Source organism: Neltuma alba, unplaced genomic scaffold, assembly GCF_004799145.2.
Source record: "Neltuma alba isolate B1F8T4 unplaced genomic scaffold, ASM479914v2 tig00003348_pilon, whole genome shotgun sequence".
Classification (NCBI taxonomy): Eukaryota; Viridiplantae; Streptophyta; class Magnoliopsida; order Fabales; family Fabaceae; genus Neltuma; species Neltuma alba.
The window spans coordinates 127,993-140,522 of record NW_021633247.1 but is presented as its reverse complement, the minus strand read 5'-3'; the positions used below and the strand labels follow the sequence as shown (position 1 = coordinate 140,522).

The 12,530-nt window shown below is 33.5% G+C and overlaps 2 protein-coding genes across 3 annotated transcripts; one reads left to right on the top strand and one right to left on the bottom strand.

The window, feature by feature from the left end:
* The first annotated feature begins 605 nt into the window (after positions 1 to 605).
* LOC114741315 (transcription elongation factor 1 homolog) lies at positions 606 to 3,325 on the top strand. The gene is made up of 5 exons (XM_028929568.1): positions 606 to 711; positions 1,792 to 1,914; positions 2,064 to 2,134; positions 2,892 to 2,913; positions 3,022 to 3,325. Exons 2-5 carry the CDS (start codon positions 1,802 to 1,804, stop codon positions 3,080 to 3,082), a joined length of 267 nt encoding a protein of 88 aa, XP_028785401.1. The 5' UTR covers positions 606 to 711; positions 1,792 to 1,801; the 3' UTR covers positions 3,083 to 3,325.
* A 2,342-nt stretch (positions 3,326 to 5,667) lies between these two features.
* Positions 5,668 to 10,741, bottom strand: LOC114741317 (transcription factor VOZ1). Of its 2 annotated transcripts, none has more exons than XM_028929570.1 (5): positions 10,619 to 10,741; positions 9,748 to 9,997; positions 9,449 to 9,598; positions 6,919 to 7,417; positions 5,668 to 6,778 (listed from the first exon to the last, which is right to left on the bottom strand). In XM_028929570.1, exons 2-5 carry the CDS (start codon positions 9,973 to 9,975, stop codon positions 6,225 to 6,227), a joined length of 1,431 nt encoding a protein of 476 aa, XP_028785403.1. In that variant the 5' UTR covers positions 9,976 to 9,997; positions 10,619 to 10,741; the 3' UTR covers positions 5,668 to 6,224. The 2 variants fall into 2 exon arrangements, with proteins under 2 accessions (XP_028785403.1, XP_028785402.1); XM_028929569.1 differs by having other exon boundaries at positions 9,748 to 10,007; positions 10,619 to 10,740.
* Positions 10,742 to 12,530: the final 1,789 nt, after the last annotated feature.

The following is a 12,530-nucleotide window of genomic DNA, read 5'->3' as shown; positions in this document are numbered from 1 at the left end:
AACTAACCGACAAATTGAAAATTGTTGAGTTGAGAATAAAGGACGCAAATTTAAGAATAAGAAACGCAGGTCATAAATTTTATTACTCCTCCAATCCTTAATATATAACCTAATTATTGAGTTAATTTTGATCCTAAATATAAGACATATTTCTCATATTTATCAATTTGTTCTAAATTATCCTTATAGATACTCCTTTAACTAGAATCAAGTAGAAAAGGAAGCGAAGATATTAAGGAAGATGATTATGGTGTTTTAAAAAAAAACATATCATATTTCTTGTAATTAACTAATTTATCTAACTTTCTTAATATAATCAAATTAGTTAAATAGGTCTTATATTAAGGATCGAACAAATATATACTTATGTACTACCGCTAATCCTAATTATAAGATCTTGTTTGTAGACTGTAAACGAGCTCTTATAATTAAGACCAGAAGTGATATATATATTCGATTATAATTATGATTAATTCAGAATTATGTATAATAATATTTAATAATTTATAGCAAATTATAATATATTTTAAAAATTTTTGCCCTTTATTTTATGAATCAATGGGGAAAAAAAATTATTCGCACGCGCATCGTGCGTTTCGGCTCCTCCATTCTTCTCAGTTCTCACGCCCCTTGGCTAGGGGCTACATAGAACAGCCAGCGTCAACACAGGAAGCTCCTTTTTCAGGCAGAGACGGCCGGGAATTCCGCAAGGTAAGATGATTGAGCTCGTCCTTTCGTCTTTCAATGTTATGATCTTACAATCGATCTGTCTGCTATAAGACTGAGTTGTGAGATTGGGTTTTAAGTTGGTGATTGTTTTGGAGAAAGATTATTCTTTAAGCAGTGCTGCTTTCGATTTTCTCTTTCCGAGTTTTGTTTCGACTTTTGGATTATCACTCGTGATTTGTTTGTCTAACCATAGTCTTTCTGCATCCGATGCGTGAACTTCCTGCTGATTAGGTTTTGATTTGATTTCCGTTTCCTATTTTGATAATTGGAGGAACAAATGGAAAATGAGATAACTTTGTGTGCAGAACCTTTTGTTTTTCTTTGTTTGACAACATAGCAAAGCTATTCTGAAATCTTCGTAGACTAGTTATCTGCTGATTTGCCTTCTAGAATTCGGGGAAATGATGCTGTTACGTAGGAAAGATAGGGTGGGGGCAAGGGGACGTTTGGACTTCGCCCCTTTAGTCTATGTAGTCTCTTCCATAATCACTTGGGCTGACCTATCCAATTAGTTTGAGCTCAGATTCTCAAATGTTTTCATCACATTTATGGCGGGATTAATGGGTAATATACAGATAATACCCCTTTTTATGGCTGTCGGATAATTTTGAAACATTGAGTTGGCTTTGAAAAGAGTAGAAAGAAAAGAGCCCTTCATCGTGCCGGTTTTTGCTCATGAGGCTTCTATTGCCCTGGGAGGTTCTTGTCTTGTATTAACTAAATGTGGGCGTCCTGTGTTGCATGGAATTTGAAAATTAATACACACTGAATTGTACAACTCGGTATGGATTTTATATTATATTTTGACATATTCATTTATCTTGAAATTTTGATCCTAGAGGACCATCATTAGGATCGTCCATGTATGGAGTGAGAAGTAGCTGTTTTTCAAAATAAAATAAAAATTGGCAAAGAAGCGTGAAAGGTTTGATAAGTGTGTTATATGTTTAGTGGCCATGCTGATTGTTTACATCGATCACCGAACCTTTGTTATTGTCATCAAGTTTGTAGATTGCTAAGAGGTTTTGATTTAAACTTCTGGTACTTATATATGAAATGCAGGATTTGAGCTATGGGAAAGAGGAAATCAAGAGCAAAGCCACCTCCAAAGAAACGAATGGATAAGCTTGACACTGTCTTCAGCTGCCCCTTCTGCAATCACGGCTCTGGCGTTGAATGTCGCATGTAAGCTTTTTTTTTTTTTTTAACTATTTGTTACGGGCTGTGCAAGATTTTCCCCCCAAATATATTTGTCTCTGAGCTCCTCTGGCTTTTCTTGTTAAAGATGGGGATGAATATTCACTTATATACTCATCTTTGGCATGCATTGACAGAGATATGAAGAACCTCATAGGGGAAGCTTCTTGCAGGATATGCCTAGAGAGCTTTAGTACTACCATCACAGGTATGTTTCACGCCATTATTTGACATTTGTACTCTTTAGCAACCAAGACATTGATTTTATTGATATATTTAATAACTAATTCCTAGGTATGTGTAGGACTGGCCTTGATTTTCTACCTTCATGGCTGGCCCTGTTTATAGAAATAATGACTAAATCGAATCAAGGAGGGCTTTAGAAATACATAAGAAACCCACTTGATATTGGAACATGCTTAGATTTTCCTTATGAAGCTGTTTACCTTTTTGGAAGTGATCGGTTATTCTCCCAAGTTGTACTTGTATCCATGAAGTCCTGTTTGTGTTAGGCACCAAGAGAAGGAAGAGATTTCCTTTCCTTCCTTGTTTTACAATGTTTATTTGGTCCCCAGACTAGTCCTAATGAGTCCCATGACATTTTTTCGAGAATCATATGTTACCGAATGATTCAAATTGGAACTATGATAGGCTCTAAATGGGTGGAAAGTGGAAACGGGAAACTACGTTGTGTGATTTTTTCCATTCGCAAAAATAAAATCCAAGACTTTGCTTGAGGGGTATCAAGTGCCTGCCACTCGACCTAACCGCTGCTACTAGTGACATGACATTTTGAAAATGGGTGCATATTAAAATTTCCCTCCTCTCTCTTTGTGAAACACAACACAATTTTGTGGCGGTGGGGATGATTAACTCAATACTTCATATACTTAGACTCTTACATCTGCTGAGATCGTATGCATTGCTGATAGAGTTATTAACCAGTTTTGCTTTTGTATTCACAGCTTTATCGGAGCCAATAGACGTGTAAGTTCCATCAATTTGTGGAAACCCTCCTTTTCTCACGCACACATGCACATACGTGCATCGACACCCACAACTTACAACTTAAGAGTCTGTTTTGCAATGATGCAGATACAGTGAATGGATTGACGAATGCGAACGGGTCAACAACCTGGAAGATGATGGGGCTTAACTTGGATGCTGACTAACCACTGTGTTTGGTGGAAGTGGATGGAGGGACTGTCCATCTTTATCTTTTGTTCTGCCTGTATGTAAATTACTAATTATGCCTGTTCCTGTTTTAAGCATTTGTGCAAGCACAAGTTTGGTTCCTGTGTCAGACTGCCATATACCTCGTGTAATAGAATGTACAAGAACGTGACTGAGAATAATTGAGCTTGCTGCCTGTTTTGATGAAGCCCCCTCCACATGCTCATATTGAAGCCTTGAAATAAAATTGCAGTGTATTTATGTAAACAGAGGTTACTGGGTCCGCGGAATTTAAAATGAAACAGAATGAGAAAGTATAATAAAAGACGATGTCTGTTGAAGATAGAAAATATTTTTGTGCTCTTATTTAAATTATAAAAATCAATCAACACTAGATCCAAGAGTATACGAGATATCATAAATACTCATTCGGTTTTTAATATAAGACATATTTAATTAATTTGATTAGATTAAAGAAGTTAGGTAAGTTAATTAATTATAAAAAATATGACATGTTTTTTTTTAAAATACTATAATTATTTTTTAATATCTTTTTTTCTTCTTCTATTTGATTAGGATTAAGAAAATATCTATAGGAATAATTTAAGAAAAATTGATAAATATTAGAAATAGATTTTATATTTAGAATCAAAATCAATTCAACAATTAGGTTATATATTAAGGACAGAAAGAGTATTAGAAAAGATCCACAAGAATGTGGCCACGTGAAGCCTTGCCGAATTTAAAGCTTTTGATTTTTAGACCTCATCATAGAGCATTTTAGGTGTAGCGTGAAATTATAAAGGTTTGAGGGTTCATGAATTTACATCAATCATCAACGTTAATTAACTGTGTTTAATTGGATTTTTATTTTATTCCCTGCACTTTCATAAGGACTTGGTTTAAATTTAGTGACATTAACTTTTAGTTAAAATTGTTAAAGCATAAAGACCACAACCAAAACTCATCAAAACTACATGATCAAAACCAACAAGAATCCCTGTTGGGAGACTCACCCACCACAGCCAGGTGCGCGACGCGGGTCGAATCCAGATGTAGTCGAAGCAAAGCTCCGGTGAACTGGGTGGGCAACCAAAAAAAAAAAAAACCAACAAGAATCGAAAGAGTTTTGGTTTTGATTTTTATGCTTTTAACGGGTTTTAATTTTGATTTGATCCTTACATTTAGAGTGTGTTTAGGTAAAAATCAAATCATTATTTTAAAAATAATTTTATAATATATGAAGTAAATAGGTAAAGGAGTTTGTCTCAATTTAAAAAAAAAAAAACTTTTAAAAAACACTTCTAAAGATATCCAAACACCTTCTTGGTTAAATAACTAATGTGGTTAACTCAAATCAAGTTCTTAAATTATAAGAACTGAAAACCACGATTTGAAACTAAATAAATCAAAATCAAAATTCAATCAATCTAAAAGAATTAATAATGATATTAATTTGCACCAAAAGAAGATAATGATATCAATTCAATATAAAATTCTAACAAGACTAAAAAGATTTTATAGAACTAAAGAACCAAAATAAAATTGTGTGAAATCAAAAGCCTAGAAGTCGATATGATGTATGGTATGAAACATGCATCGTTATGATGGTATCCGTTGCTAACTTGTTTGGCTGAGCGGCTAAACGTCCGTAAGTTACTTTTTTTTTTTTTTTAAAACTAAAAGCAAGTTTGAAAAATTTATGGTGTTTGGATTGCAATGGAGCAACCTGATTTTTGCATAAAAAGCTACAATAAACTATAAGTAAAAATTAGCTGTTTATAGCTTATGGCTTATGACTTTTGAAACATGGAGAGAGAGAGAGAGAAAATTAAAAAATTTATTGTTTCATGTGATTCTTGTTACAAGTTTCAAATAACTAATTTACAAATAACAAAAAATTAGTTAAAATTAGTGGAAAATAATAAATAAGCTAGAAATATACTTTTATTTTTAAATATACCCTTATAATAATTGATAAAAAATAAAAATATATATATTAGATCAATTAGAGCTTAAAAATAATTTAAAATTATTATATTATGTAAATTGATAATTTTTTATTTTTATTATTTAATAAAATTTATACCCATTTTGGTCATTTTATAAATTAAAATTACTTATTCAATTATAATCCAAACAACTTACTTTCACAAATTAACTTATTTACAAAAATCAATCTAAACATAAATCACATTACTCACTTTTACCCAATCTGATTTTTTTAAAAGTCAAATTAAAAATAAGTTGTTTTTCCTACTATCAATCCAAACAAGCATATCTTCACAAGGTCATTATAATGAAGAAAACGCTAGGCCGCTAGCATTGGGACCACGACTCTCAAATATTTCCTTACACACAAAACATACACCTATAAGTTCGCTTGTTATATTTAATAATTTTAGTTGTCCAGAATCTAAAATCTTTTATTATTATACAACAATGACTTCAAAAAAAAAAAAAGTAAGAAAAATAACAAAATCCCGCATAGATTTCTCTGCCTAATTTTACAGATGACGAACAATGAAACAGGAAACTTGCCAAGACAGATGATCTTATAACACAAGGTAGACCGCATCAAATGCATAAATTCTAACTTTCAAAGTTAGATTCCCTTCTTGAGCCATAAAAATTACTCAAAAAGGACTGAAACGATTATTACATAGCCAATAATATGTACCATCCATCCCCTTGAAAGTTTGTCCTGAAGCTAATAGCTTCAAAAGGGCAGTATAGGTGACTTACATTAGCATAATCTGGATAACAGAGTAATTGCTGTATCATAGTAACCCTGCCTTAATACTACAAGTCATTTTGGTGGTGCTGATTCAATTCCATCCAGCATTCACCAATTTGCTAATTATAATAATGGCATACATCAATTTTTTGCTGTGATGAGATCATCTTCAAGAGTTAGAATCCACCATCCAGCAGTCTCTAACGCAGCAGTCCAGCGAGAGAATCAGCTATTCACAATATCTGACAAGGCAAAAAAATGACCTTGGCTTCTTGTTGCTAAAGAAGAAAAAGCAAAACGATCAAATGAGAGTCGAGGGGCAAAGCGACGCGTTATTTAATTTTAAACCAAGCTGAATGCAGCATGTTGTACATCCTTCCATGACTAATCACGTCACGTAATAGTCACCAGCATTCTCGATTAGATAATCGTATGGTGCAGCCAAACCATATTCATATGTTCCGTGTCCTGGAGTCACTCTGTTAGATGCTGGATAGACACCACCCATGCCAATCTTGGCATTCAGTTTAGCCCTGCTTTTCACAGACTGTTTGTTATCAGGAGGGAACTCAGCAGAGAGCCTCCCCATCTGCTTCTGCAAATCAGCGACTGAGTCATTAGTTACTTTTGCCTTGGAGTTCTTCTTCCCATCAACAAGCTTTAATTCCAGCCGATACAAAGCACATGCATCACACTTGCTAATCTCATACTCATAAAGATGCCACTCAAAATGGTTCAATGGTTGTGGATCCATATAATAGGACCGCTTCAGCCCTCCAAATTCATTCATCACTTGCTTCCTAGATTCATGCCAACCACGCCCACTATAATCTGGAAGAGACCTCTGCTTTCTGTTTCCACTCTCAAACGCTCTCCTAGGCTTATCAAAGAAAAGCCATTCCCTGATAGTCTCACCTTCGAGAACAGAAAGATCGAACAACTCTGCAGTTCAATAAGACATTGATTACATAAATGAACAATCTTGTCCGTCTTTTTTATTTCGCCTGAATGTCAACCTCCCTATTAGTGACTTTTCAAAATAAAGCAAAAACCAGAGAAATAACAAAGCATGACTATATTACCAGGTGCATTCCATGGAGACTTTGCAGTTGCTGCTCCCTCACATTCAGGGATGCCAACATCTTTTCCCAGTGCCTTTGCACTAAGAGCAGCAAAGAGTAAGTTGTCCTTCAAACCAATGCCCCCTGGTCGTAGAACCGGGGCCATTCCTGGTGGCCCTTCATTCAATGCTAGAGTGGCATGAAAGCTACTGCAATAGTCTTGACACCAGTCCAGCCCTTGCGCAGGCCTTGGACAGTCCCAAAGCGCACATTTTGGGCCTAGGAAAGCAGAAGGAGGAGGGCAGATGCTAGGGAGATAATTAGATATATGGGAAATGGCATTCTCCTCACAAAACGTGGACCCATAAAAACCAGTATACAAACTGTCATTGAAGTCTTGGTGAAAGTCAAACTGATGGTATTCTAGAGCAGTTCCATCTATATCAGTAGCTGCAACATCACGAGCTCCAGAGGTGAATTTGGTGTCATCAACCAATGGGAAATCATGTTGCTTTTGGCCCTGGTTTACAATTAAACCAATAATTTTAGTACAATTATAGGCTAATGGTAGAAATAATGAACTAAACTGTGGTGCATATGAACAGAAATGGACTTATAGGAAATGTTACTGAAAAGAAAACAAGCGTACATTCTAAGCACACACAAACGGATTGACAATGTCATTCAAACGATGAAAGAAAAGAAACGACATTAGCCTACCCATGTTGACATCAGAAGACATTATTCAATTATGAGGAATAATGTCATCTGACATATATGGTACCTCCCAAATAGGGCAACCATAAATCATTTAGCCACCTTTTAACATCAAATATTCAAACGTCTTGTTCCATAAATGATCCCAAAATGTTATCCAAATACATAGAAATGCTATGTTCTAAACCCCAGCCCTAGGGGATGATTTCACAGCAAAGTCAGGATTCTTGATGCATTCATTTGATTGAGCTCGATGCATTCATTTGATATATCTTATATTTTTACGTGTTTTATAGCCCTTTTAATAAAGAATTTCAAAACATCTGCAAAGTGGAATGCACTGCATTTTGCAGCAGGACAAAATCATTTCAACCTGTATTAACCCATTTTATGAATACTTGAAACAACTTAGCCAAACACGGAAGCAGGGGTATTTGATACCGATAAATAAGCCTTGCTAAAAAAAAGAATACAGATAAATCAGCAAAAATTAAGAACCTACATTAAAGATCGAGATTGGACAGCTGAACCAGTAATGAAGCCGGTGACAGTGCAAACCAATAGCAGTTTGCAGGACCCGGAAAATTATTTATATTACTATTTTTATACATGGTTTTTGGAGCACTTTAATTTGGTGCTATTCTTATATCCCGCATTTTTATTCAAAAAGGCAAGAAGTTTCTCAATCTTCCTATCCTTCAAATTTGTGTTTTTCCCTCACCCCGTTTGCTGTTGATGCCATGCCGCATCACCATTGAAGTAGTCTCCCCTGCTGATTCTTCAGCCATCCATAACAAAAGAACAAAACTTGGATCCTGTTCTATAGATGTTTTCCATAAGATTCTCATGATTTGCCATCATATCTTCTGCTTTGATACAATTCACAATTCAGAAATAAAATTCTCATTCGTGAATCATATCATTAATTTAGAATTACATATTTAACTTATGAGTCATATCATGATTTAAAAACTATAATAGAAATGGCTTGGGTGCTCCAGGACAAGCTACAGCAATTTTCCCCATAATTCCGAGAGAAACCAGGACAAACAAGAAGTGCAAGATTGAAATGGATGGAACTATAGAAGGAAACCAGATGAGCATGACATGCTCTTAACATCAAGTCAAAACGTAAAAATAGGGATCAATGGAGCCAAGTGGCAGAAATGCGGGGTCTCTAACACCAAGCTCATCTAAGATGAGTACAACAATTAAAGAAAAGGAGAGATTTCAGGGTGAAAGAATGCATGAAGGAAGATCTTAGAGAGAAAAGGAAAAACAAGAAGTTCATAAAACAATATCCCAACTCAACTCGAACTAAACAAAGTACGCAGCAATTTATAAAAACAGTTCAGTCTAACTTTATCATAATGTAATCCTAAACTATATCTGACACATAACTTACTAATATATACGCATATAATACTACTACTACTACTACTACTACTAATAATAATAATAATAATAATAATAATAATAATCCATATAACCATTTTACATTAAGAATGGGAGTCCTAATATTCTCAATATCATTTAACAACGTTCTGGTATTTACCCTTCCCCAAGATTCAATTCATAAAATATCAATTCTGTTCTTTCTTCGGAATTTCCAATTCTTGCAGCAAACATAAGAATCTTAAGTAATTTGGCACCAACAATGATGCCACCACATTAAACTAAAATGAGCACAAACATGTAATTACAGTTATAAAATTATTACAAATAGAGACCTTCAAAATCCCGAGTTGGAAAAACTAATGTCAATCCATAAACAAAAAGTAAATATATGGCAAAAGAAGATTATTAATCCATCAAAAGGACAAAAGGCACTTACGTCTTGGAATATCATATTAACCCCAGTTTGCAGACTTTGATCATTAGGCTCAGCCTTCGGAGCAGCTAATGGACTAGTGGCATCATCTTCTTCCTCGCACAGCTGCAATAACCGACAGATATCGGTCGAGAATGATCCAAGACTGCCACCCTACAGTCACATCAAAATTACAATTCATATTCACAGTTTCCCACTTTTTACCAAAATATCGCCACCTTGCATTGCAGTTCAGGTTCACGTGTCCGTGATGAACGGAATAGTGTGTCCACAAAGATGCATAGCAAGGTATATTAGCTTACTTGCTGTAAAGAAGAAGCAGGAGAAGGCTCATTAAGCTCAGCCTTCCATTCACGAAGCATCTGATGGACCTGCTCCTCAAGAACAGCAGCATCAACTGTCCGACTTTCCTTCCTGGCAAACTGTAGATCCATGAACATCAATTGCAGATCATCAACCCGATTCTTCGCCTTGTCTTTAAAGAGTCTATGTGAGGCTGACTTGCAGCTGGTCTTCGAAACCTTTTTCATAGCTAAGCCTCAAGTAATTATCCTACAAAACCCTGGAATCATAAATGGGAACAAAACAGTTTTAGAACGCCACCTATAAAATCTTCAGAAGAGACGATCCCAAAGAATACATCCATGGTTCAGATAAATTTATCGCAAACAGTAGCATATCCCATTTGACACCCCTTTACCCAAGAAGGCCAGAAATTACAACACTAAGAACCTATTTGTTTTTAGTTGAGGATGAAATCAAATTATAGTAAAATAACGGATCGCATTTTAAAAGCAAGTAAAAAGACGTGAGTAGAAATACACCAATTCTCTTGCAGAAACATAAACCTAAATATCAATAAAGGCTATCAAATTATATTGAAGCCGTTCTAACAAATTGAAACAAAAATCCACTAAATAAATTTACAAATTAAGAGCCAAGCATCATAAAAAATCCTCCAATCCTAAACCAAATAATAACATCAGCTCGAAGGAGCACCACCGAGGGGCAAGGGAGTACGACTGCCCCAAGTCGAGACCAAAGCTTTCAGTGAGAAATGGAAACCCTACAGCCTAAATTAGATAAGAATTGGAGAACAAAAAACGAGAGAGCATTCGAGATCGAAGAGATGTGTGATTTTCTGCTCACTGAAAGCAAAGGAACCATGCTTACCTCAGAGTTCCAAATTTTACTGTAGTTTCTGTGGTCGGCCAGAGAAGTTCGCTCATATCAAAAGAGAGAGAGGAAAAGGAGAAAGAAGCCGCTTTATCTCACCGACGTCCCTCATCCCCGTCTCTCGCTGAAATCAGCGTCAGTGGAGAGGGAAAAGGCACAAAGTCATATTTCTGCAAGGAATATAGGCTTCTCGAGAACTTAAGGACATGTTTGGTTCGCTTTAAGAAAAGAAGGTAATGATACTGTATGACACGAGTATAATAACAAAGAATAGACTGCCACGTAATAGTGCCTCACTAATTAATATAAAATCCAATTAATTAATTTAAAAAATTAAAAAGTTATTAAATTACTTTAAACTAATTTATATTTGTTGAATTTCTCCAAATTAATTTGTTTTACTTATAAATTGACATATAATATGATGATCCACATAAATATTTTTATAAAGATTATGTAATATATTTTATAATTAAGTAATTTTTTTAATCCTTCCAAATTAATAAATTGAATTTTATATTAAAAATCAGAAGCACTATTTTGTGAGTTTGATGTGGCATTTGAATACACTAAAATAAAATTTATTGCGAAAATTTTAATAAACGTTCACTAGAAAATTAATATCACTGTGTTTTTAGATAGGAGTGTTCAACTTGTCTCCTCTCCACTGTTTCATCCCAATCAATTCGAGACGAGACAAAAAAAAAATTCAAGATGAGACAGAATGTCTATCCAGAGTATTTTCATTTTTAAAAAAATTACTTATTAATAATTAATATTAGATTGTTCAATTGATCTATTAATAATAATAATTTTTTAATAATAATTTTTAATTCTTAAATTGTAGTCTACTCTTAACAAAATCTTCTTTCTTAATAAAATAATTCATAAAGTCATTATTATATAGTATTTTCTTACCAGTAATTTTTTACAGTATTATTTTTATTCCATTTTTTTAATTATATATTTAGACTTTCTGCTTAATAATTTTTATAATATTTTTATCTTTAGAAGCTCAATAAAAAATAAACATTACAATTTACAGCGTAAAATAAATCCAGACTCAGAATTGCAGCACCTTTGAACCAAACATGCCCTTGTCTGTTGGCAAAAGCAACGGTGAAAACCGGCTCTATTTTTTTTTACTTTTGTTCTTTTTAAAGACCGTTTGTTTTACAGTAAATAAAATAAAATTAGCATGACTCTAAAGGCCTGTTTGGTTTGAGGGGAGGGGAGGTTTCATCCTCACCTTGTTTGGTTTGATTAAAAGGGAGGGGAGGGGAGGGAAGGATATTTAATGATCCCTTGTTTGGTTCAAGAAGGGGAGAGGAGGGATAGTAATAATCAATTTACTATTTTACCCTTACATATTAGTTTATATTTTTTATTGATATATTATATAAATTAGTTTACATTTTAATTTAAATCATATAATTTAAGAAAAATTCAGTTTTATCATGTTAATATGTGCATTAAAAAATTGATACAGTATTTTTTAAATTCTAATTAATATAATAATATATTTGAAATAATCAAATTAACAAATTTTATATGCTCTAAAAAAATTGAAATTTTATTCTCTTTAGGCTATGCTTTTTTCAGCTTTAAAATATATTTAATAAATAAATATTTATAAAAAAATAATTTTATAATACTATATTTTTTATTTAAATAATGTTTTTATTTTTATAATAATTTATATTAATTTTTATTATAATATATTTTTTAATTGTAATATTTTTTATTTTTTACTTAGATAATATATTTTTTTATTTAAAATAAATATTATAATAACATATTTTATGGATAGTTGTGGAATATCAAAAAAATCATAAAGGCATAATGGTCCAAAAATTTAACTCCCCTCCAAAAACCCCCAATTTGGAGGGGAGTTAAAATGGAGGGAGGG

What these genes read in the sequence shown, in the direction of transcription:
- LOC114741315 (XM_028929568.1), top strand. Translation starts at nt 1,802, where the DNA reads ATGGGAAAGAGGAAATCAAGAGCAAAGCCACCTCCAAAGAAACGAATG. An exon ending in CTTTAGTACTACCATCACAG is followed by an intron (nt 2,135 to 2,891) that starts GTATGTTTCACG and finishes TTGTATTCACAG; the next exon opens with CTTTATCGGAGCCAATAGAC. An exon ending in TTATCGGAGCCAATAGACGT is followed by an intron (nt 2,914 to 3,021) that starts GTAAGTTCCATC and finishes GCAATGATGCAG; the next exon opens with ATACAGTGAATGGATTGACG.
- LOC114741317 (XM_028929570.1), bottom strand. Translation starts at nt 9,975, where the DNA reads ATGAAAAAGGTTTCGAAGACCAGCTGCAAGTCAGCCTCACATAGACTC. An exon ending in TTAATATGATATTCCAAGAC is followed by an intron (nt 7,418 to 9,448) that starts GTAAGTGCCTTT and finishes ATTGTAAACCAG; the next exon opens with GGCCAAAAGCAACATGATTT. An exon ending in GTCTCCATGGAATGCACCTG is followed by an intron (nt 6,779 to 6,918) that starts GTAATATAGTCA and finishes ATTGAACTGCAG; the next exon opens with AGTTGTTCGATCTTTCTGTT.